The sequence below is a fragment of the Cygnus atratus genome, chromosome 8, assembly GCF_013377495.2.
Source record: "Cygnus atratus isolate AKBS03 ecotype Queensland, Australia chromosome 8, CAtr_DNAZoo_HiC_assembly, whole genome shotgun sequence".
NCBI lineage: Eukaryota > Metazoa > Chordata > Aves > Anseriformes > Anatidae > Cygnus > Cygnus atratus.
The window spans coordinates 10921525-10942312 of record NC_066369.1 but is presented as its reverse complement, the minus strand read 5'-3'; the positions used below and the strand labels follow the sequence as shown (position 1 = coordinate 10942312).

Genomic DNA, 20788 nt, shown 5'->3' with positions numbered 1-20788 from the left:
GCCCATCACCCTTCATCCCTGCAGCCCGGATCCAGTCGCTGCTCTCCTGCTAACACTGCTGCAGGTGCTCCAGCCACATCTCTTTTCTAGGTACTGGGCATCCTTGAGGAATTTGGTGGTCTCTCTGATGAGCTCCATGAAGTCTATTATCAGCCTGCTCTTCCTCCTCTTCCTCTTCATTGTGGTCTTCGCCTTGCTGGGCATGCAGCTGTTCGGAGGCAGGTAGGTTGCAGTGAGTCTGGGGAAAGGGCACTTTGCTGGGTGGTTAATGCCAAGTGGTGGCACCCACAGGGTGCTTAGGAAGTCTGCAACCTTGCTCTCAGCCTGCTGCTGGTACCTCTCCTGCACCAAAAGCCCTGCCTGGGACATGCTCGGGGCTGGAGGTTCCTTCTGGCCAGGGCATATTTTGGGAACAACCTTCATTGGAGCGGGGGGAGGCCTCGGAAGCACCAACGAGCTGATGGCACAGTGCCGTGGCTCGCTGACCCCTACCCCAGCCTGTTCTTGTCCTTGTGGTTCCAGGTTTAACTTCATTGACGGGACGCCGTCGGCCAACTTCGACACTTTCCCCGCAGCCATCATGACGGTGTTCCAGGTAGGAGCCGGGCTGCAAGGGGGCACAACCCGATGGCCTTGGGGCCATCCGCTCAGTGCTGAACGGGGCTCTTGAAAACAAACGGGTCCAGCTGCTAGGACATAGCTCCCTCACTCCGTCTCCTACCCCAAAACCGAGCAGATGGCGCTCTCCTCCATTATTATCAACTCTTCCAAGGTGGAAGAGTTTCCAAACCCTTCTGAGGAGACCCAAATCCCCAGCAAAGCCCCGTATCTTCTCCCTCAAGGCTGCCCTGTGTGCATGGGTGGGATGGGTGGGGGGTGTCCGGGTGACAAGAGGGTGGTCGGTGACCGACCTGCTGGCTTGCTTTCATGCAGATCCTGACGGGCGAGGACTGGAACGAGGTGATGTACAACGGCATCCGCTCGCAGGGAGGCGTTCGCTCGGGCATGTGGTCCTCCATCTACTTCATCGTCCTCACCCTGTTCGGAAACTGTATCCACCTGGCTGCTGTGCTTGTAGCAGGGGCAACCCCGCCTCATCTCCCTCCTTGGGGATACCCACCCCTCCCAACCCTCTGCTCCTCCCTCCTCTCCCTTGGTCCTACCGTGCATGGGGCAGCCCTGGGCACCCCGGGCGCAGAGGAGGAGCTGCCTGGAGATGTGCTGCGGGCAGGACGGATGGGACGGGTCAGGAGTTTGTCCCTGAGCTGGCGAGGAGCCCCCAGGGCCACCTTCCTGTGGTGGCTGCAGATGCCCATGTCCTTACCGAGTGGCTTGTGCATCCTTAGCTGCCCGCAGATACTCTGCTGAACGTCTTCTTGGCCATCGCAGTGGACAACCTGGCCAACGCTCAGGAGCTCACCAAGGTACGTCCCAGCTGCTCCTTTCTCTCCTTGCTGGTGGCAAGGATGGGTGAGCAGGGAAGGCACTGGCACCAGTGCCCGTGACCGTGCTTGCTCCAGAGCCAGGACCACCCTGTCCCTTAGCTCAGCCCACCTTGCAAAGAGGTCGGGCTCTCCAGGGACACCCACACCTCACATCGAGAGTAGCTTAGCTATTTCTCCATTTAAGCTCCCCAGCTTTGTTTGCGGTCAGATGGAGATAACCCTTATCTGTCTGACGAGGACTGTTATTGCTGAGCACTCCGGAGGCACCGAGGGGTGTCAGTATTTGCTCCCCATCTGCCTGCAGGGCAGCGGAGGTGATTCAGGATGCAATTTAGGATGGTGCCTGAGAAGCTTATTGGGCTTGGCTGCTTTTAAGACCGTGCTGGGGAATATTTGGGGAAGGCTGAAATGTTGGGGCACCCTTTGGGTGAAGTAGGCAAGAGCTGCAGGGGTCATTGCTGTTCTTCAAACGAGCCCAGCGATCCCACCCCGCTCAGATTTTGCACAGCTCGTGCCTGTTCCTCGGCTCCTGCGGGCTCACCGAGCAGCCCCCACGGGTAAATCCGACCTGTTCCCAGCAAACAGAACGGCGCAGGAGAGCGCAGGGTGCTCCCGTCCCCCTGTTCCCCCACGGTGGGTGCCAGGAGCTGCGGCTCAGGGGGAGAGGCTGGGCAAGCCCCCGCGGCATGCCGGCAGCACCAGTTCGAGGTGATGAGGTTTTTGGAGAGGCTGAATGTGCTAAGATGATTCCCAAGGACTTTTTTTTTTTTGCTCTGGAGATGCAGCCAGGCTCGTTAAAGCTGTGTGGTCTGTGCCGGGGTTGTCTGTGGGTCCCTGGCCTCCCGTTCTGTCTCACCCCACCCTGTGGCTGTGAAGGAGAGGCTGTGCTGGTCTGTGCCATCCGGGGTCATTTTGGACCCGCAGGGTTCACTTCTCCAGGTAGCACTAACACCTTCGGTGAGATCCAGTGTGATGGGGAAATTGCATCCCCATGGCGTGAGATAAACGAAGGCTGTCTCTGTGCCTTTCTCTTGGCTCCTAAGGTAACCCCACCATCTCCAAGGGGTGCAAGTTCCCCAAAACGCCAGCCTCCCGCTAAGCAAACCCCTCCGTTTCCTCCGCAGGACGAGCAGGAGGAAGAGGAGGCCTTTAACCAGAAGCATGCCCTTCAGAAAGCCAAGGAAGTCAGCCCCATGTCCGCCCCCAACATGCCGGCTATCGAGTGAGTGACCCCACGAGCCCCTCAAGCCCCCTTCCCCTCCCCAGGGGCACAGAGGGGGATGGGAGGAGATGGATGTGCGCCGTCCGTGGGGCAGACACCAGGCCGCCAAAGCAGGTCCTGGGGCTGCCCCATGCTCCCTCACCTCCTGCATACAGCAGAAATCTCCCCAAAGAGGCTTCCTACCCCAAAACCTGAAGCTTAAATACGTGAGGTTGCTGCTAAGGGTGAGGGGAGAGGCCGGCGAGGAGGAGGGTGGGTGGTGATCGCTCCTGTGCAGCGTTTCTTTGTGGTGGGGCAGGGGGAGCAGCGGGTGGGGAGCAGGGGGTCCTGGCAGTGCCAAGGTCTGACCCCCCCCCCGGCTGTAATGCAGTTACATGGGATGGAGCAGGCTTGCAAAATCGCATTTCATGGTAAGGGAATTTGATTTGGGGAAGGCAAAAATCCAAACCCACATGAAACCCTTGACACTCTGTTGAGGAGCCCTGCCTCTGTGTTGCAGCAGTAGAAAGTTCTGTTTTTCCTTCCTGGACACCTTTTTTTTTCTTTTATTTTGCCCTGTCATATGGTCTAAATCACATAAAACTTTGTAAGTCAACATTGGAACGAGGCGTTTTGATTTGTTTCCCAAAACAGTACACTTCGGTACGGCTGGAAGGATTTATTTTTTTATTTTTTAATTTTTTTATAGAATCCCTTCCCAGAGAATTTTAGGTTTCATTATGCTTTGAAACCAAGCCAAGCTCACACACGGCTGCGTCTCTTTGAAAATTTGCCGAGAGAAACCCAGGCAAGCTCCAACCCGTGGGGATGGAGGAAGCAGCAAGGTTCAGCTCAGATTTTGGGGAGCTGCCTGAGCTCCTTGGCTTCCCAGGGATGGGATGCAATGGTCCCCCACCCTGCTGGCTTTGGGGTGGCACGAGTACCCGTAAGACCTGCCTGGGGGTGAGGAGATATTCATAATAAGAGAGAAATCTCCCTCTCTTCCTCGCAAGCAGGATTTGGGGGGTTTATGGGAGAGATGGCAGAGTTTGTGTGTTGTGACCAGCTCACGGGCATTGTCTCTGGCTGCCAGTGTGAACACGTTGGATAAAGTGAGGAAATAAAGGGATTTAGGCTGCAGAAGGGGCTGGAGAAGGGAGAGATACAAGAGGAAGAGGCAGGAGATGGAATATATTAGGGTACTAAAGGATTTGCCCGCACATCCTTGCTAGTCTTCCTGCTGTTGTCACTTACAGCTGGCTAGTAAAGCAGATTATTTTTTTATGTTAATTTGTGTTGTTGTTCCTGTGGCACTGAAATGGGAGACAGTGATATTTGCAGGTCTTTTTTCTAGTTCCTCCCCCTCCTCAGCGTCACTAGTTTCAGGGGCAGGGGAGAGGGATGCGATGCCCTGGGGGTGACGTTTTCCAGGATCGGTTCGGGTTCGGGTGCATGCAGATGGCTTCGGTGGGTCCCAGGTGTGGGCAGGTTCGGCGCACGCGTTCGTGCCGGCGGAGAGGTCCGGTTGCCGTCGGGAGGAGTGCTCCCACGTGGCCAGGCTGCCGTGGGTGGCTGCGGTGCAGATTGGAGCACGGCGTGTGCACACGGGCGTCCGTGGTGCAGATGGCTCGGGCTGCTCGGCGAGTGGGTGGCCAGATGGACGCACGCGGGTGCTGCGACGCGACGATGCCGCGCGGCCACTTGCTGCGGGGACGGTGGCAGGCAGCAGGCGTGCACCCTGAGCGTGGCACCGGGCTGTCCCTTTGCACCTATCTGTGATGGTGGAAGTCACCAGCAGGACCCCGCTGGGTGCTGGGGCTGTGGGTGCCCTGCAGGAAAGCAGCAGGGAGCGCCCCGACTCGCGTGCGTGAGCTCTGCGCGCACACGTGTGCTCAGTCGCATGCAGTTGGGGTGTATTTGCTCACAGCGCACATGCGGCGTTTGCAGAAAGCAAAAAATGTAAATTGCATGCAGATTTGCATATATTAGCTTCGTATCCCATTCCGTGGTCTCAGGGCAGCACACATGGTTGTGTAAATGCGTGGTGATGCTCTGAGCAGCTCGGGGTCGGCCCGACACATCACCTCTTCTGTCAAAGCACAGCGTGTAGCTGGGTAGGAGTGAACAGCTCTTCTTTCTGCACTTGAAAGAGCTGCTAAATTCCCGAGGACTGGGATTTCCAAGTGGCTGGCGAGGCAGCTTGCTTGGCCACGTCTCCCTTGCTCCCCAGACCAGATCTGCAGCCCTAGCGTGAGCACCGCTGCGTGCATCCCTCTGCTCAGCGGTGTGTAAGCCCCGGTGGGGTGTGCAAATTGGGCTGGCACAGGAGGGGTGCTGGGGATTGAACGGGTTTGTTTTTTCCTCCCCAGAAGAGACAGGCGCAGGAGACACCACATGTCGATGTGGGAGCCGCGCAGCAGCCACCTGTACGTGGGTCGCGTGTCCTCTGTGGCCCCCCGTGTTTTTTTTGGGCAGCCCCTGCCCCACCTGTGGGTGCCTCAGGGCGCTGCCCTGCACCCGTGTCCCTGCGTGCGCTCGTGGCTCTGTGCGTGCCGAGCCTCCGTGCCGTGTGTGTGTGTCGGTGTACCCGTGGGTGTGTACCGGCGTGTGCTCCGTGGGTGAGCAGTGTACGTGTGTGCACGTGCGTGTCTCTGTGTGTCGGGAAGGGAACGTCTGTCCTCGCCGGGGTGTCTGTGTACGTGTTTATGGCAGTGGAAAGGATCCGTTTACAACCCCAGAAGGCGCAGCTCCCCCAGAGCACACCCGCAGGAGCACAGAGGACCCCCGGACAGGCGGGCAGCCAACAGCTGTAGCCCCAAATCCTCGCACACGGGCTCCCCATGGGACGTGCCGGCTGCAGACCGAGCACAGGCAGGGGGGAGGGGGGCTGTGTGCCCCACTGCAGACATCCCACTGTAGGGCAGAGAGTGGCACCTCTCAGTGAGAAAGCCAGCCTTGTTCCTGGTGCCTTTTCCCTTTTTACTCTCCACCCCCATCCCATCAGCACTGCCACCCAAGCCCGGCCATCATTAGGGCAGCGATGCTCCAAAAAGGAGCCTGGCTCCAAGGAGCTGGAGGAGAAAAAACAACCCCAGTGCCTGGCTGCAGCAGGAGGACTTTGGCCACATTTTAAGTGGTGTCCCCAAGCAAGCAAGGGGACGGTGGTCACCACCAGGCTGGGATGGGGCAGAGGTCTTTTGGAGGGGCAGGGGTCCAGCTTCAGCCCAGTTTCCAGCCCCTGCCAGCACCAGAGGGACGCTGAAAGGCTAAAGGGGACTAAACCTTGGTGGCTGGGCAGGTGTTTGTGTCTCCAAGCCCCCTGTGTGCACCCCCATGTCTCGTCACCGGGGTGGTGGGTGCATGCAGCTGGGGTGCCGTGGGGTGAAATGCCGGCACCAGCGGGGGGCTCGCGGCGCTGACCCCGCTCCCTGGCTGTCCCCGCTGCAGGCGGGAGCGGCGCCGGCGGCACCACATGTCGGTGTGGGAGCAGCGCACCAGCCAGCTGCGTCGGCACATGCAGATGTCCAGCCAGGAGGGCATCAACAAGGACGAGCCCCCGCTCATCAACCCCCACGCCAGCATCTTCCGACGCAAGAAACCGGGCGACGGCGTCGCCTTGGAGAAGTGCAACGAGGAGCAGGGCGGCAAGGGCGAGCGGCCGCCGGCCGAGGGTCCCGAGCAGCCGGCCCCGGGGACCAAGCCAGGCAGCGGGGAGGACAGGAGGAGCCCATCGCCCCGGGCCAAGCGGGACAAGGAGCTGTGGCACCAAAAAGCGTGCCACGGGAACTGCGAGCCGGGCGAGGAAGGGGCAGGAGGAGGCATCGAGGAGAGGGCGCGGATGAGACAGAGCCAGCGGCGCAGCCGGCACCGGAAAGCCAGGATGGAGGGGAAGGATCCGGCCCTGGGGAGCCGCTCGGGCAGCCAGGAGATGGGGCTGGAGGAGGCCGGCCCCGTGGAGGGGGCGCAGGACGGGGACCGGCGCGGGGATGCTGCCACGGCACTGGACCTGATCCAGGGCGAGCCGGAGGCGAGCGGGGAGCCCGCCAGGTTTGTAGCTCGGGGTGGGGAATCTTGTAGCCCCCGTAACTCCTCGAGTCATTGCTTTCCACTTATCTTCTTGCACCTTTTTGTCCTTCCCTCCCACAGGACTAACGGGGTCCTTGCTGAGGAAGGGAGCCCCCCGGCAGTGGCACCCGAGCCCCCCCGGGGGCTGGAGGGCAGCCTGGGCGAGCAGGACTGCAGCAGCCCGGACACCAGCGAGCAAGCCCTGCTGGGGGGAGCGGCGCTGGGGGCCAGCCGCACCGTCAGCCGCAGCGAGCCCGACCTCTCCTCCGTCACCGCCAACACCGAGAAGGCCACCGAGAGCACCGCCATCATGATCGATGTCCAAGAGTCCGCTGTGGTACAGAGTGAGGACCCCTCTCTCTTTCCTGAGAGCCTTGGGGGGGAGTTTGGGGAGAGCAGAGAGCCGCTTGTGTGGCTTTTCCCATCCGTGTCCATCGGGTTGGGGTGCCCATCCCAACACCCCTTGCCTTCTCCTCCCCGGGTCCCCACAGCAGGGAGCAGGGCAGGGCTGGAGGCAGAAGCTGCCCCTCTCCCCGTACCTGGCAAAGGCTCTCGTTTTTCTGCAGTTAGCAACAAGACTGATGGGGAAGCCAGCCCCCTGAAGGAGGCAGAGAGCAAGGAGGACGAGGAGGAGATGGAGAAGAAGAAGCGGAAGAAGGAGAAGAGCGAGACGGGCAAAGCGATGGTGCCGCACAGCTCCATGTTCATCTTCAGCACCACGAACCCGTGAGATTTTTTTTATTTTTGGCCTTTGTATTCGGGGCTAGGGAGGGCTGTGATGGGACAGACACCTATCCTTCATGGAAAAGAGGTGATACCTTTGGGAAGAGGGCTGAATATCTCCCAACAACCTGGTCAACGGTGTCCTTCCCCTGCCCGAGAGCGCTCTCCCCCTGTGCCAGCTACGCTCATTGCTTTCTCTGGACTGTTGGGTGCTAGCTGTGATTTTATTCGATGCTTGTTGCACACCCCTCCATTTTTCTGCCACCCCTGTGCTATGACCCCGCTCCAGGAGCCTGTACCAATAAGGTCACTAGCCGGGGACGTGGGGTGGGGTTTGCATGCACGGGGCATGCCAGTGGCTAGTGGGTCGGGCGCTGTCTCGGCGCAGGGTGCGCAGAGCCTGCCACTACATCGTGAACCTGCGCTACTTCGAGATGTGCATCCTCCTGGTCATCGCCGCCAGCAGCATCGCCCTCGCGGCCGAGGATCCCGTCCTCACCAATTCTGACCGTAACAAGGTGACTGCAAGCCCCCTGTGATCCCCAAACGAGAGGGACACCTCCCTGTGCACCTCCAAAATCGGGGTGGTGTCGCGGTGATGTTTGGGGATGGGCTGTTGGTGGGCTCTGAGGTGCTGTGTCTGGGCTGGGGGAGAGCAAATGAGAGGGTGGGAACAATGAGGCAGGGAAGACATGGGTTTGGAGAGAAAAAGGGGTGTTTTGGGTTTGGCAGTGAGAGGTAAAACTGAGCTGGAGCGGCACACGTGGCCACAGGGACGGCTCGTGCCCTCAGCAGCATCTCGGAGGTGGGCAGGTTGGAAGGGGCAGAAAAAAAGGGAAAGCTGAGCAACTCCAACGGGCAAATCCCCCTCGGCCTTCAAGAAGATATTGCAGTGGTCAGGGGCCACATAGGACCGCAGCCTCATGGGGGGAAGGATGTGCAGGACACGAGGATGTAGAGCCCAGGGGTCCGGAGCAGGGCTTTGTCCAGTCACGTAGCTTAAAGTGGGGAGATACCGATGTGCCCAGGGACTGGTTCCCCCCTTGGCAGCACTCATGCCCTCTCTCCGCAGGTCCTGAGGTATTTTGACTACGTTTTCACGGGGGTGTTCACCTTCGAGATGGTTATCAAGGTAAGATGAGGCTGTGCTGGTGGCAACAGGTCCTGCAGCATGCTTGCTGCAGGGGGGTGGCTCACAGGGGAAATAGCTCAGTTTTCAGTTCTGGTCCTAAATGTGGATGACGGAAATTTTAAAGCCCGATTCTTAGCAATAGGAGACAAGAGAGCTCAGCACCACTTATACCAGCCTCCAGACTCCCCCAAAACATGATGCTCCTTGATGTGTATCCTAGCTTGGCCGGGCGCTCGATGGCCACGTTGGTGATCTACCTGCTTTTATCCCCTCCCAGATGATCGACCAGGGCTTGATCCTGCAGGACGGCTCCTACTTCCGAGACCTCTGGAACATCCTGGACTTCATCGTGGTGGTGGGAGCACTGGTGGCTTTCGCCTTGGCGTAAGTGGCCGTCGTCTTTTGGGCTCAGCCTCGGCTGGGGCGGGAGGAGGATGCAGCCATGTGGCATGGCTACAGGACCCTGATGAGTCTTGGGGGGATTCCTCTGTGCTCTGCTTTGGGAACGGCTCCTCACAGCAGTGTGCAAAGCCCAGCTGTACCTCTGGTAGCCAAAACTTGTGTAGCCTCAGAGGCTCGTTGCTCCCTGCTTGTCTAATACCCGTGAGCAAGGAGGGAGGAAGCGGGGGAGGAAAAGCAGTGGAGATGCTGGGAAGAGGTTGGTGGTGGAACTGGACCTGAAAGGGGCTGTTAATAATAAGGGAATGGGTGGCAGAAGTGGAGCTTTCACCTGCTAAGCATCCTCACCACGTATTTGGGCTTTGGTGCCAAGCAGAGGCTTGTGGCACCTGCGGGTCCTGCTCCGTAGGGGGGTGCCAGGGTGTGACGGTGCCTGTGTCGTGGAGGGGAAGTGTCCAGGGATGGGATTCATCCTGCTCTGAGCTCCTCCTCGCTGTGAGCCCTGATCCCCTGGGAGGACACCCCTGATACTGCGTGTTGGGCAGCATCGTGGCGTTTCACTGTCCCCAGCCCCCCTCCCGAGGGTTGGAGAGGTGCCCTCTGGCATGGGGCAGCTGAAGTCTCAAGGGGCCTGTGCATCTCCATGGATGTTTGCAGCAAACACACGTAACCTGTCCCTGTGGCGGGGCAGACACCGAGCTGCTTGTGCCATCGAGGAGGGCTCTTTATAATGTAAACCTGCACCATTGTCCCTCTCCCCCGTGTCCCCCGGTGGCTCCTGCTGGAGGAGATGATCTCATAAATTCGGGGGTGAGGGGAACAAAGGCACCACAGCGGTTTCCGATGGGTTTTTGAATTGTGAAGCATTTATAAGAATGCCTGCATCTGCCATCAGGGCCCGGGAGTGACATGCTGCCACCCCCGGAGCCGTGGGGAGTCTGCGGCAACAACTGTCCCGACCTGCCTGGTTCATGGTCTGGGGAGAAAAAGTCTCACAGGGCTCTTTGAATTCCTCTCCTTTTCTTCTGCCTTGCTAAGTTCTTTGGTACGGGGAGAACCGATGTCTCCCCAGGTGCCCATCTTCTCGTTGGCAGGCAAAGAGATTCCCGTGGGGTGGCTGATGCTATTAGGTGGCGAGAGCAGCTCGTGGGCAGCTCCAGCACCCACCGGCAGAAAATTATATAGGATGCTTTGGCATCGAATTGTATTTTCTGCCCCCTCTGTGGTTGGGTTTCCCCACAGCAGCTGTGGCTGCAGCAGGAGGTCTGCGGGCTGGCTTGTGGTGCCACCATCACACTCCTGTGGTGCCACCATCACGCCCTGGCCATCAGTGCCGCCTCGAAATAAGAAATGAGCACGTGTCCACCCGTGTCTCTGGATAATGTTATAGTTTGCCCGCTGCCCACTCAGAGCCTGTGCATCGCGAGCAAGAGGCCGCCTGTGCCTGCCTCCCATTGGCAGCTCTCAGCACCGAGAGCTAATGCAGCAGCCCAAGTGCAGCCTAAATAAAAAGCCTGATACGCCGCTGTAAATCTCCAAAGAGCTGGAATTAAATTAGCTGGAATAACCATAACCGTAACTAAAGACCCCGCTGGCTTTTGCCTCCCGTGGCACTCTCGGAGGAGGCATTAGCGGGCGGCTTTGCAGAGCTGCCAGGCTGTAAGACCTACGTTTGTGGGTTTGCAGCAGGTGGAGAGGCTGAGCAGCGGTCAGTGCCTGGCTCTTGCCACCTCCCCTGCACCTCCTGTGCTGGGCAGCCTTCTCCTGCACCGCCGGAGATGAGCCGGGCTGCCCGAGAGGGCCGCAGTCATCCCCCTGCAGCTCCCGTGATGCTTTCCTTACATTCTTTCTCTCTCTCCTCTCTTTTTTTCCCCTCTGTTCATGCTGTTCGGTGGCTCGGGATCTCCGGCAGGAATGCTTTGGGGTAACTATGCCACCTGAGTGTCTGTGGGGTGGGACCCTGGGCGGGGGGGGACACGGGGAGGGAGTGCAGGTGTCTGTCTGTCTGGCGTCTGTGCTGCCCCTTATCTGCGTTCCTATTTGCCATTCCCCAAGATCTGAGCGCCCTGCTGTGCACCCTGCAGGTGCAGGAAGGGTGGAAGAATGGGCAGGATTTTCCTTGCAAGCAATGCAACTCCCTTCCTTTACAGGAGGATGCATTCACCACGGGTCACAGTGTCTGTGCACACCTCATGATGGTGGCAAGCACACCCAGGGGATGGAGAAAGCACTGTTGGAGCTAAAGGCAGAGGGGTCTGCCCCAGACCCCCCTCAGATGCCCCAGCTGCACACCCAGGCCCAGCCACTGAGCAAAAATTGAGAGGTGGAAGGTGCAGAGCGGGTCCTGGAGCTGTTGGTGCAATCCCTTCCCACCCCTTTGTGAGGCCATGCTCCTGGGGAGGAGCATTAATTAGTGGTTTTGTTTAAATCTCTTAATGATTACATCCCTTATTGTGCTCCCTGTTGCATTAACCCTCACAAAGGAGCCATGTAATTTGGAGTGTCTGGTGTTGTAAGCCATTTGCTTGGTGTTTTTTTGAGGGTGGTGATTTTTTTTGATATGACCTTCACCAGCACCTCTCTGCTCCATCCCAGGCTCCATCCCACAGGTTTAGCTAAAAGACAAGAAAAAACTAGCATTGTTGTTGGGATCAATCATCGCATTTGAGAAATGAGGGTCGCGGGGGTGCCTTAGGGTTGTTTAGGAAGGAAGCACCACCGGGGAGCTCTGTCTCCCTCAGCTGGCTTGGGGTGGAGGCGAGCACGACCCTGACGTGGGGAGGGAGGAGAGGGCTGAGCTGATGGAGGAGCAGGCTGACCACATCAGGGGGCACTGATGGAAAAGGGCAGAAAGCCTTAGGATGAGGCATCTGTGCAAGCAAACCAAGCACAGAGCGGGTGCTGAATCCCGAGGTTGAAACAGGATGGAAAACCCTTGGCGAGGGACCTGCCTGTTGGGTTCATCCCTTATTTTACTGGGAATTTCTGGCAGGCAGCAGCAAAACCAGTTGCGGTGGTGATGGCTTTTTGTGAGCCCCATCTGGAAATGTCCTGTGCCTGCAGGAGGGGTTGGGGACGTGGGGGCATGCAGCATGCCACCTGGCACCTCCTCACAGTAAGGGGATTCGTTAAGGTAGCCAAGCAAGCCCCAGCAAAGGTGCTAATCCTCCGGGGGAGAGGCGGGCTTTATTTTTCATCTCTGACAAGCGTGTGCATGGAAGGAGATGGGTTTAGGTGGGCTGAGCACTCCTTCAGCAGCACGCCTGTGACTGCTGCCCCATGCTGCGGCACGTGGCCCCCCTATCCCTTCCCCTCCCCATGCACGCGGTGGGGGCAGCTCTGAAAGCACCCAGCCCCGGGTCCCGAAGGTTATTGTGTCTCCGCTTCGTTTTTGGGTGCCTGCGCCTCCCTCCCACGCGGCAGGACCAACAAGGGCCGGGATATCAAGACCATCAAGTCCCTCCGTGTGCTGCGGGTCCTGAGGCCCCTGAAAACCATCAAGCGGCTGCCCAAGCTGAAGGTAACGCTGCCCGCCTCCGACGCTAATGTCGTGATTAAACAAGTCATTTCCAGGGCGTTTGCTGGGCTTTAGGAGCCCTGTTTCCAAACACGGCTCCTCTCAGACTGCTCCACATCTGGCGGTGCTGTGAGTTATTTAAAGCAAGCCCAGCCGCAGACAGATCCAAGCCAGGTCCTTTGCCAGGGACATCGGGGCTGGCACGGAAAGCAGGCAGCAAAGCCCAGCTGCTCTGCTGGTGAAGTACACGGCCCTGGCTCTGGGAGAGCTCAGATCCCTCTCCAAAGTTCATTATCTTTCCCACCAGAGCAGCTCGCAAACAAGCCCAGATTTTGCATGCTGTGCTGTCCTCGTGTTACAGCAGAGGGGGGTTTCCCTGCTGAATAGCGGGGTAATTTATGCAGTGCAGGTAGGATCATGGATTTCCCTGCTTTAGCTGGTGGGGTATGGAGCCAGAAAGGACTAAGAGACCAAGGAAGCCCCGAGTTATCCCCTAAAGGGATATTTGGCTGGTGGATGAGGCCCCAGGGTGGCACCCCAGAGACAGAGTTTTTTGCCCCAGCTTTTCCTCCTGGTGTGTGAATGGACTTTGGCTCATGTCACTTCATTTCTGGACAATGCTGGACTGTGAAGCTCAGGGCTGAGAGCACAGCCCCAGAGCTTTAGGAACTGCTGCTGTTGCAGGCAGGGGCATTCAGTCTGCCTCGTTATCTGGGGCAATGCTGAGCAAAGAAATATTGATTAATTGGTTTTGGGCGCTGCTAATGGCATCATTGGGATGGTCCCTGTCTGCTGCCCTGGTTGTAGAGAGCACTGGAGGCTCTTTCCTCCTTCCTTCCTCTCCTACTGGGAGTAGGAAATGTCTTCCACACGGTAGTGTTGAGGAAGATTTGGGTCCTGCCCTGTGCTAGGGCTGTTGGTTGCCCACGATGCCCTCTCCTGCAGGCTGTCTTCGACTGCGTCGTGACGTCCCTCAAGAACGTCTTCAACATCCTCATCGTATACAAGCTCTTCATGTTCATCTTCGCTGTCATTGCCGTCCAGCTCTTCAAGGGGAAGTTCTTCTACTGCACTGACAGCTCTAAGGACACGGAGAAGGACTGCATGTAGGTGCCCCGCTCGGTGGGCCTGATGCTGCCGACAGCTCTGGCAGAGGCAGGGTGCTGGGCGATGTCCCTTTGGGTAACCAGTGGTGGAGTCCTTGGTCACAGCTCGTTTTTGGCTGTAGTTTCTTGGGATGGGCGACGTAGGCCGAGTCCTGTCCCATTGCTGTGTATCAGCACTCAGCATCCTGTTCTGTCTTTCCTCCTCTCCCATTTCTTTGCTCCCCCCATTTCTTGTCCAGCCTCTCCCCATCTGTGGTGTCCCCTCACCACACGCTGCCCCCAGGTTTAAAACCCCCCATCTCATGTCTGGCAATGTAAAGCAAGGCCACTGCTCTCTCCCAACCCTGCAGAGGGAACTACGTGGACCATGAGAAGAACAAGATGGAGGTGAAGTGCCGGGAGTGGAAAAGACACGAGTTTCACTACGACAACATAATCTGGGCATTGCTCACCCTGTTCACAGTCTCCACCGGCGAGGGTTGGCCCCAGTGAGTGTTTTCTCTGTCATCTTCCCTTGAATGGGGTGGGCACATCCTGGTTGTGTTGGTTGGGTTAATAACTGAATATACCCAGGTGGGACTGATGGTAGCAGGGAGGAGAGGAGGGCTGAGAAATTAGGACAAGACAAAAGAGATTTTAACCCCTAGATGAGGTTGGGGTTAGCTTCTTCCTTAGAAAGTGAATGATGGATGATCCCTGCTCCTGCATGGCCATGAGATATATTAATTGTGGGTCAGTTTTAGCGTTGGCTTTAGGACCAGCCCTCTCTCCGTGCTCAGGAGAGCCTGGGACAGCACGGACAGCCCATGGCAGCTGGCTGCACGAGGTGGATCCCAGGGGAAGTGCTGTACAGCGGCAGTCCCGAGGGACACATCTCTGGTTGCTCTTCTTCACCTGTCTGCCCACAGGGTGCTGCAGCATTCGGTGGACGTGACGGAGGAGGACCGCGGGCCCAGCCGCAGCAACCGCATGGAGATGTCCATTTTTTATGTCGTCTACTTTGTGGTCTTTCCATTCTTCTTTGTCAACATTTTCGTGGCTCTCATCATCATCACCTTCCAAGAGCAAGGAGACAAAATGATGGAGGAGTGCAGTCTGGAGAAGAACGAGGTACAGTCTGGGGAGGGTTTGGGACCTTGGGGCTCCCCGGGCATTTAAAAGGCTGGCCAGTGGTGCAAGTAACCCGTAAAAGAAGTGTGGCAGCCAGTGTCCCCTACGTCACCGTTGGTCAGGGTCTGACACACGTGGTTTTGTTCCAGAGAGCCTGTATTGACTTTGCCATCAGTGCCAAGCCCCTCACACGCTACATGCCCCAGAACCGGCACACCTTCCAGTACCGGGTCTGGCACTTTGTGGTCTCCCCGTCCTTCGAGTACACCATCATGGCCATGATCGCGTTAAACACCGTGGTGCTGATGATGAAGGTGAGCTGGGCAGGGTCAGGCTTCCCTGCTTAGGGTGGCGGGGAGGAGGAAGATCAGATCCCATCCTGAATGGGACCAGAGGGTATTGAGCTTGTTCTTAGGGGACACTTTGAGGCAGAGCCTGAGCATCTTTTTGCTGCTTGACAAGGGTGTCAGCCTCAGCTCCTGGTGTCTTTAGCATGTGGTCCTCAGTGGCTGTGAGTGGTGATTGGTCCACTAGAGGACCAGTGCAGCTTTTCAGAGGGCTCTGAGAAGGTCCCTGCAAGTTTCCATGTCCAGGTGAAAAAATTGACCACGTAGTTTGCTTGTCCAAAGAGACTTGTTCTTTCCCAAGCCTGGGTTTGGGGACTTTTCCACCTTCCCACCATGGAAACTTGCTCTAATCCGCACTCCAGCTCTTGAAACTTCTAGAGAGAAGGAGTAAGAAAACTTCCAAATCCTGTAAAGAGTTATCGCTGCTGCAGGAAGATCTGCACTTATTCTGGGCTTCCTTCTCAGCAGCAGAGGCTGCTGTCCTGGGAGAGGGGTGGGGAGGGGATGAAGGAGGTGGTCTCAAGGCACCGTGGGCAAGGAGCAGGGGCCTGCAGGCCTTCCTGGGGACAGACGTCGGTCACAAGAGGCTGGTTGGTCCCCTCCGAGTTCGCAATGTCTGTCTCCATCAGTACTACTCTGCTCCGTACACCTACGAGCTGGCCCTGAAGTACCTGAACATTGCATTCACCATGGTCTTCTCCTTGGAGTGCGTCCTCAAGATCATTGCTTTCGGCTTCCTGGTAAGTGGCTGATCCTGTTGTTGACGAGGGCGTTAATTTGCACTTAGCACACCTCAGCCCTCCGGTTCACGGAGGGAAGGTGTTAATAACACGATGCCGGTGCCATCTATTTTGGGTCCCAGCCTGGGAGTTGCTTGCAGGCTGGCGGTTGGAACCACTTCTTTGGCTCCCGTTAGACTTCCCACTGCTAGGTGCTGGTTTCTCAGTCAGCACAGACCTTCCAGGCTTCCCGGGCCAGCAGCCAGAGCTGCTGCAGGTTGTGAAGCCCGTGTCCCAAAGGGATCGGTCGGTTCAGCCTGCAGCAGCAGGCATCCTGCGGCCAGAGCTTGGCGCTGCTCAGCTTTAAGCAGATTTCCACTGCTGCGGGTGGGTGTTGTGCTGGGGGAAGCCATGCTGCAGGACTTTTTGCCTCGTTTCTGCCATGCTTGGGGCACGGACCACGTACTGGGCAGCCCCTGTTGCCACCGTGCCGGTGGCAGCGGTTCCTTGTCCCTGAGAGCCACCGGGTGCCTGTGCGTTGAGCCAGACCTGACCACCAGCGAGACCTCTCCATCTAATTCCCGGTCCTCAAGTCCCCAGCTGCTCTTTTAAGCCCTGGGCTGCTTTTTCTTTGCAACCCTTGGAGGACACAGCATCCTTGTGGCCACGGGGGTCAGTGTGACGAGTTATTGCCACCTGTGGCCACCAGCAGGCTGGGCATCCTGGTGCCAGAGCAGCCCGGGAAGGGATCCGCGCGTACCTCCCATGAGCTCTGCGCTGGGAAGGAAGGCTTTTCCCACATCCCAGCGCCCTTCAGACTGGCCACCCCGATCTCAAATCCACCCTCCCTCTCTCCTTCCTCCCACAGAATTATTTCCGGGACACCTGGAACATCTTTGATTTCATCACCGTCATCGGCAGCATCACGGAGATCATCCTGACGGACACCAAGGTGACAGGCACGGCCTGGGCTGGGGGGCGCTGGCAGGGATGGGGTGGCTCCTGCCTTCCCCTGACCCCCTCCTCCCCTCTGCTCCCAGCTGGTGAACACGAGCAGCTTCAACATGAGCTTCCTGAAGCTCTTCCGAGCGGCTCGGCTCATCAAGCTGCTGCGCCAGGGTTACACCATCCGCATCCTGCTCTGGACGTTCGTGCAGTCCTTCAAGGTAAGTTCCCCGTGCCCGGTGCTCCTGGGGGTGCTACTCCCCGGGCCTTGCTGCCCTGCTGGCTCGCAGGAGAGATGGTTTGGAGCAGTTTACCTGCTCGCTGCTCTTTCTGTGTGCCTCTGGAGCTGGACCTGAGCTGAAGGAGATGACTCATGTGCTTCCCTCGCAGGCTCTCCCCTACGTCTGCCTCCTGATCGCGATGCTTTTCTTCATCTACGCCATCATCGGGATGCAGGTGGGCACGGACAGCTCGGCGCGCAGCCCTCCGGCACGGCCGTGTGCTCAGCACCACGCTGCACGGCAGCCAGCCCGGGTGCCCAGGGGGGTCCCAGGGGGTGGGAGAGCTCGTTCAGGAGCCGCAGAGACGCATGTCCTGTGGCACTGCTGGGACCCCAGATGCCCTCCTCCCCTGTACCCCTGGGGACATGGGGGCTCAGCTGGGCACCCTGTGTGGCAGCTGCTCCCAAATCACCACCGCTTTGTTCCACAGGCATTGTGCTTTTAGGGGCTGTACCCAATAACCTCTAAAACCAAAGGGACCATGGCATGGCCACCCGCAGCCGTGCACCCACCCATCCCTCCGCGTAGGGTTTTTGTGGGCTTGATGCTGGTGGGATCCTGATTTTAGGGCCCTGCAGTGACCTACCAAGGGGAGGTATGCGGAGCCATGAGCTCCCCACACTCCAGCCTGGTGCAGAAGCGGCACGTGAGCGAAAGCTCCCGGTCAAACACGTGCTGGCGGGGCTGGCTCGGTGACTAAGCCCCACGCTGAGGATCTCACAAAGCATCTCTGCTCACGCTCGGGGTTTGGAGCCGCCGGGTGAGCAAGCCACCGCGATAACGAACGCGCTCAGCGCTAGGAAGGGCTGGGGAGGGGAGGGAGCAGATTCTGGGGAGTGGGCAGCGTGGTCGCCTCCGGCTCGGGCTGCTTGGCAGCGCTGGTGTTTGGTCTCCTCCCGCCCCGAGAGTCGCGTGGCTGCTCTTGTCCCACACATCCCAGCACCGGCTCCAGGTGTTCTCCGCGCTAAACAACTGCCATCTGACTCAGCCCCCCTCCCTGCCGTGTGGTAGTATTTGATTTATTTTATTTTTTAACACTATTGTGAACAAATCCCCAAGCAGTAAAGTCTGTGGGCGTTATTTGAGCAAAATAGCTGGAGGCAGAAAATATTCTACAATTACACATTGCAAAAAAACCTGTACAGGGAAAAAATACTCTGCAGTTGGTGTATTTTTAGATTCATGGAAAGTGGAATAAATATTTAACAGTAATAACGGCACATTTTTCCAGTTTGAGGCACTTTGCGAATGTTCGTTGTCCTATTGTGGCCTTGGCTGTGGGTCATTGTTAGGCTATTGCCCAAATCTGGGGCTTCATTGCCTCTTTTGGCCCTGGGAACCTCCTGGGAAGGGCCCAGAGCTGGTAGTCCCCAGTGTCTGTCTGTCTGTGGTGGGCTAGCAGTCCGTCTGTCCCTTGGGCACTGAGCGTTTCCCCACCCTCTTCATGCCACTGTGCCCGACCCCAGCATCGCGGGTCATCTCCTCTCAGTGGGAAAAGCTCCTGGGGGCTTTCATCCGTAACCCACCACTGCCTCAGGACCACAGCACCCACGCAGGGTGGTGGGACTCATCCCTGTGCCCCCAGTATGCTGGGACCCGCGTGGCGCTCGGCTGCTGCACAGTGGCCAAATTCAGCTCATCCCAGACCCCCTGCCCTCCCATTTCTGTGGCAGCTCGGCCTCCGGCAGCCTCTACCACCTCCTGTCCTTGCAGGGCAGGATTTGTGCCCACATGCCCTCACGGGGCTGCTTCTCCACCTGGGCTCTGGGGCAGGATCCGTCCGGCAGCACATCGTGCGCCCCGAGCCAAGGTGAGCGCACAGCCGCTTCCCTGGCACCGGCAGTGTTGTCTGAACCTTTTTCTCCCTCCGGCAGGTTTTTGGCAACATCAAGCTGGATGAGGAAAGCCACATTAACCGGCACAACAACTTCCGCAGCTTCCTGGGCTCCCTCATGCTCCTCTTCAGGTAGGGAACCACAGGTGGGGGGCTGGCAGTGGGGGGACTTCTTCCCCACTCCATCCTGCCTGCCGTGGGGTGCTGAGCATGGTGCCTTGGGTGCAGGAGTGCCACCGGGGAGGCATGGCAGGAGATCATGCTGTCCTGCCTGGAGGGCAAGGGCTGCGAGCCGGACACGACAGCAACGTCTGGGCAGAACGAGAACGAGCGCTGCGGCACCGACCTGGCCTACGTTTACTTTGTCTCCTTCATCTTCTTCTGCTCGTTCCTGGTGAGTTCCCCGGCCCCGTGCTGTGCCACCCGCTGTGCTTTCTCGGTTCCTCGTTTAATTCCATCTCACCCTGACTTCCCTTCCTTCTCTCTCCCTTCCCTTTTCTGCTCCCTCTCCCATTTCCCTTTCTCTATGCCCTTTTTCCCCCTCGCCTAGATGCTCAACCTGTTCGTGGCCGTCATCATGGACAACTTCGAATACCTGACCCGTGATTCCTCCATCCTGGGACCTCACCATCTGGATGAGTTTGTCCGGATCTGGGCAGAGTATGACAGAGCAGCGTGGTATGTAGCCAGCTCCTTCTCTCCCAGGCAGCCTCTCAGAGCTGGTTTTGAGCAGTGTCTCTGTCTGCTGCTGCTGAAACCCGGCTGCGATGCCCAGGGCAAGGCTGCTCTCGCTCACAGTCCTTACAAGGGTAGCAGCCGGTTCCCACGACGCCTGGTGGCACAGGCACCTTAGCTGAGAGCCTGAAGACGTTCATGGCTCACCGTGGTGTTTATCCCGAGAGCTGGAGGCTCCTGCTCCCCCTCTCCTCCCCTGCCATCCCACGGGCAGGTCCCTCTCAGCATCCTCCCCAGCCTCTGCCCGAGACAGCCTCCATGGCTGGGTCCCCAGCGCACCCGGCTCCTGTTGGGGCAGGGCAGAGGGTGGCTTGTCCCAGGCCTTGGGGACATGCTGGGGGCTTGCTGTGCTCCTGCCAGGTCATCTATGGAGGAGCTTATTTGGAGAGTTTTTGAGGGGTCTGGGGATTTGCAGAGGCTGGGCACGGGCTTGCCTTTCCCCCGGCCAGCCCCCACCTCTTCAAGGGGCGCGTGGTTGCCAGCCCCAGCACCTTGAGGGTGGCTTGTGCCACTCCCAGCCTGGGGACAGCCTCTGTGGAGCCGTGTCCCATCACCACCGTGCCAGGCTGATGTTAGCTCAGCACCCTCGGCAGACACGTGTTCCCTTTGGAGACCTTGCCTCCACTGCTGGCCTCCTGCCTCATGAGAGGCCAGCTCCAGCCACGGTTTCATTTTTTATCTTTTTAAGCCTAAATCCATAATCTGGCCCAGGAGACTGTCCAGGACAGTCACTGAGGAAGCCCACCTCTGATTTCTGAGCAAACCACGGTGGTTAGGGGCCATGCACGGGAGCCGGTGGTGTTGGGGTCACTGGGGCAGCCCCGGCCCCCGCTGTCGGGTGAGTACATCCCCAGGGGTCCCGGCACCCATGCAGGGCAGCAGCTCTCACAGGAAGGGTCTCGGGGGGACAGCACGCGGGTCCGAGGCCAGGCAGGCTCAGGGACTGGCTCTGCCCAGACGGTTGGCTCAGTGATGGAGAGGGGACGGGAGGAGAGAGAGGAGAAACCAGAGGCAAAGAAGGGTAGGACAGTAGTGCTGCTGCTCTTTGCCTCCTTGTGCAGTTTCCCTCCCAGCTTGTCCAAGGATGCCCAGGAGGCTGCAGCGCGCTGCACCTCAGCACGGCCCCCGTGTGCTTCCCAAAAGGCCTTGGAGCTGGGGCTGGGGGCTCAGCACCCCTGCGCCTGGCCCTGCCAGCTCCTGCATCAACTGCTTTGTTATTCCAGCGGATA

The 20788-nt window shown here is 58.5% G+C and overlaps 1 protein-coding gene across 1 annotated transcript in view; it reads left to right on the top strand.

Annotated features, from left to right (window-relative positions):
- Positions 1-20788, top strand: part of CACNA1E (calcium voltage-gated channel subunit alpha1 E) — a 92460-nt gene that overhangs the window by 58045 nt on the left and 13627 nt on the right. Inside the window, exons 16-40 of the mRNA XM_050712143.1 lie at positions 91-222; positions 523-595; positions 934-1051; positions 1357-1424; positions 2570-2667; positions 5016-5072; positions 6094-6693; positions 6793-7055; positions 7278-7437; positions 7823-7952; positions 8507-8566; positions 8844-8950; positions 10878-10889; positions 12389-12485; positions 13428-13588; positions 13939-14076; positions 14497-14698; positions 14848-15012; positions 15675-15785; positions 16633-16716; positions 16805-16930; positions 17100-17165; positions 18865-18956; positions 19053-19218; positions 19375-19502. Coding sequence (XP_050568100.1) covers positions 91-222; positions 523-595; positions 934-1051; positions 1357-1424; positions 2570-2667; positions 5016-5072; positions 6094-6693; positions 6793-7055; positions 7278-7437; positions 7823-7952; positions 8507-8566; positions 8844-8950; positions 10878-10889; positions 12389-12485; positions 13428-13588; positions 13939-14076; positions 14497-14698; positions 14848-15012; positions 15675-15785; positions 16633-16716; positions 16805-16930; positions 17100-17165; positions 18865-18956; positions 19053-19218; positions 19375-19502 — 3414 coding nt within the window. The remainder of the gene's footprint in view (positions 1-90; positions 223-522; positions 596-933; positions 1052-1356; positions 1425-2569; positions 2668-5015; positions 5073-6093; positions 6694-6792; positions 7056-7277; positions 7438-7822; positions 7953-8506; positions 8567-8843; positions 8951-10877; positions 10890-12388; positions 12486-13427; positions 13589-13938; positions 14077-14496; positions 14699-14847; positions 15013-15674; positions 15786-16632; positions 16717-16804; positions 16931-17099; positions 17166-18864; positions 18957-19052; positions 19219-19374; positions 19503-20788) is intronic.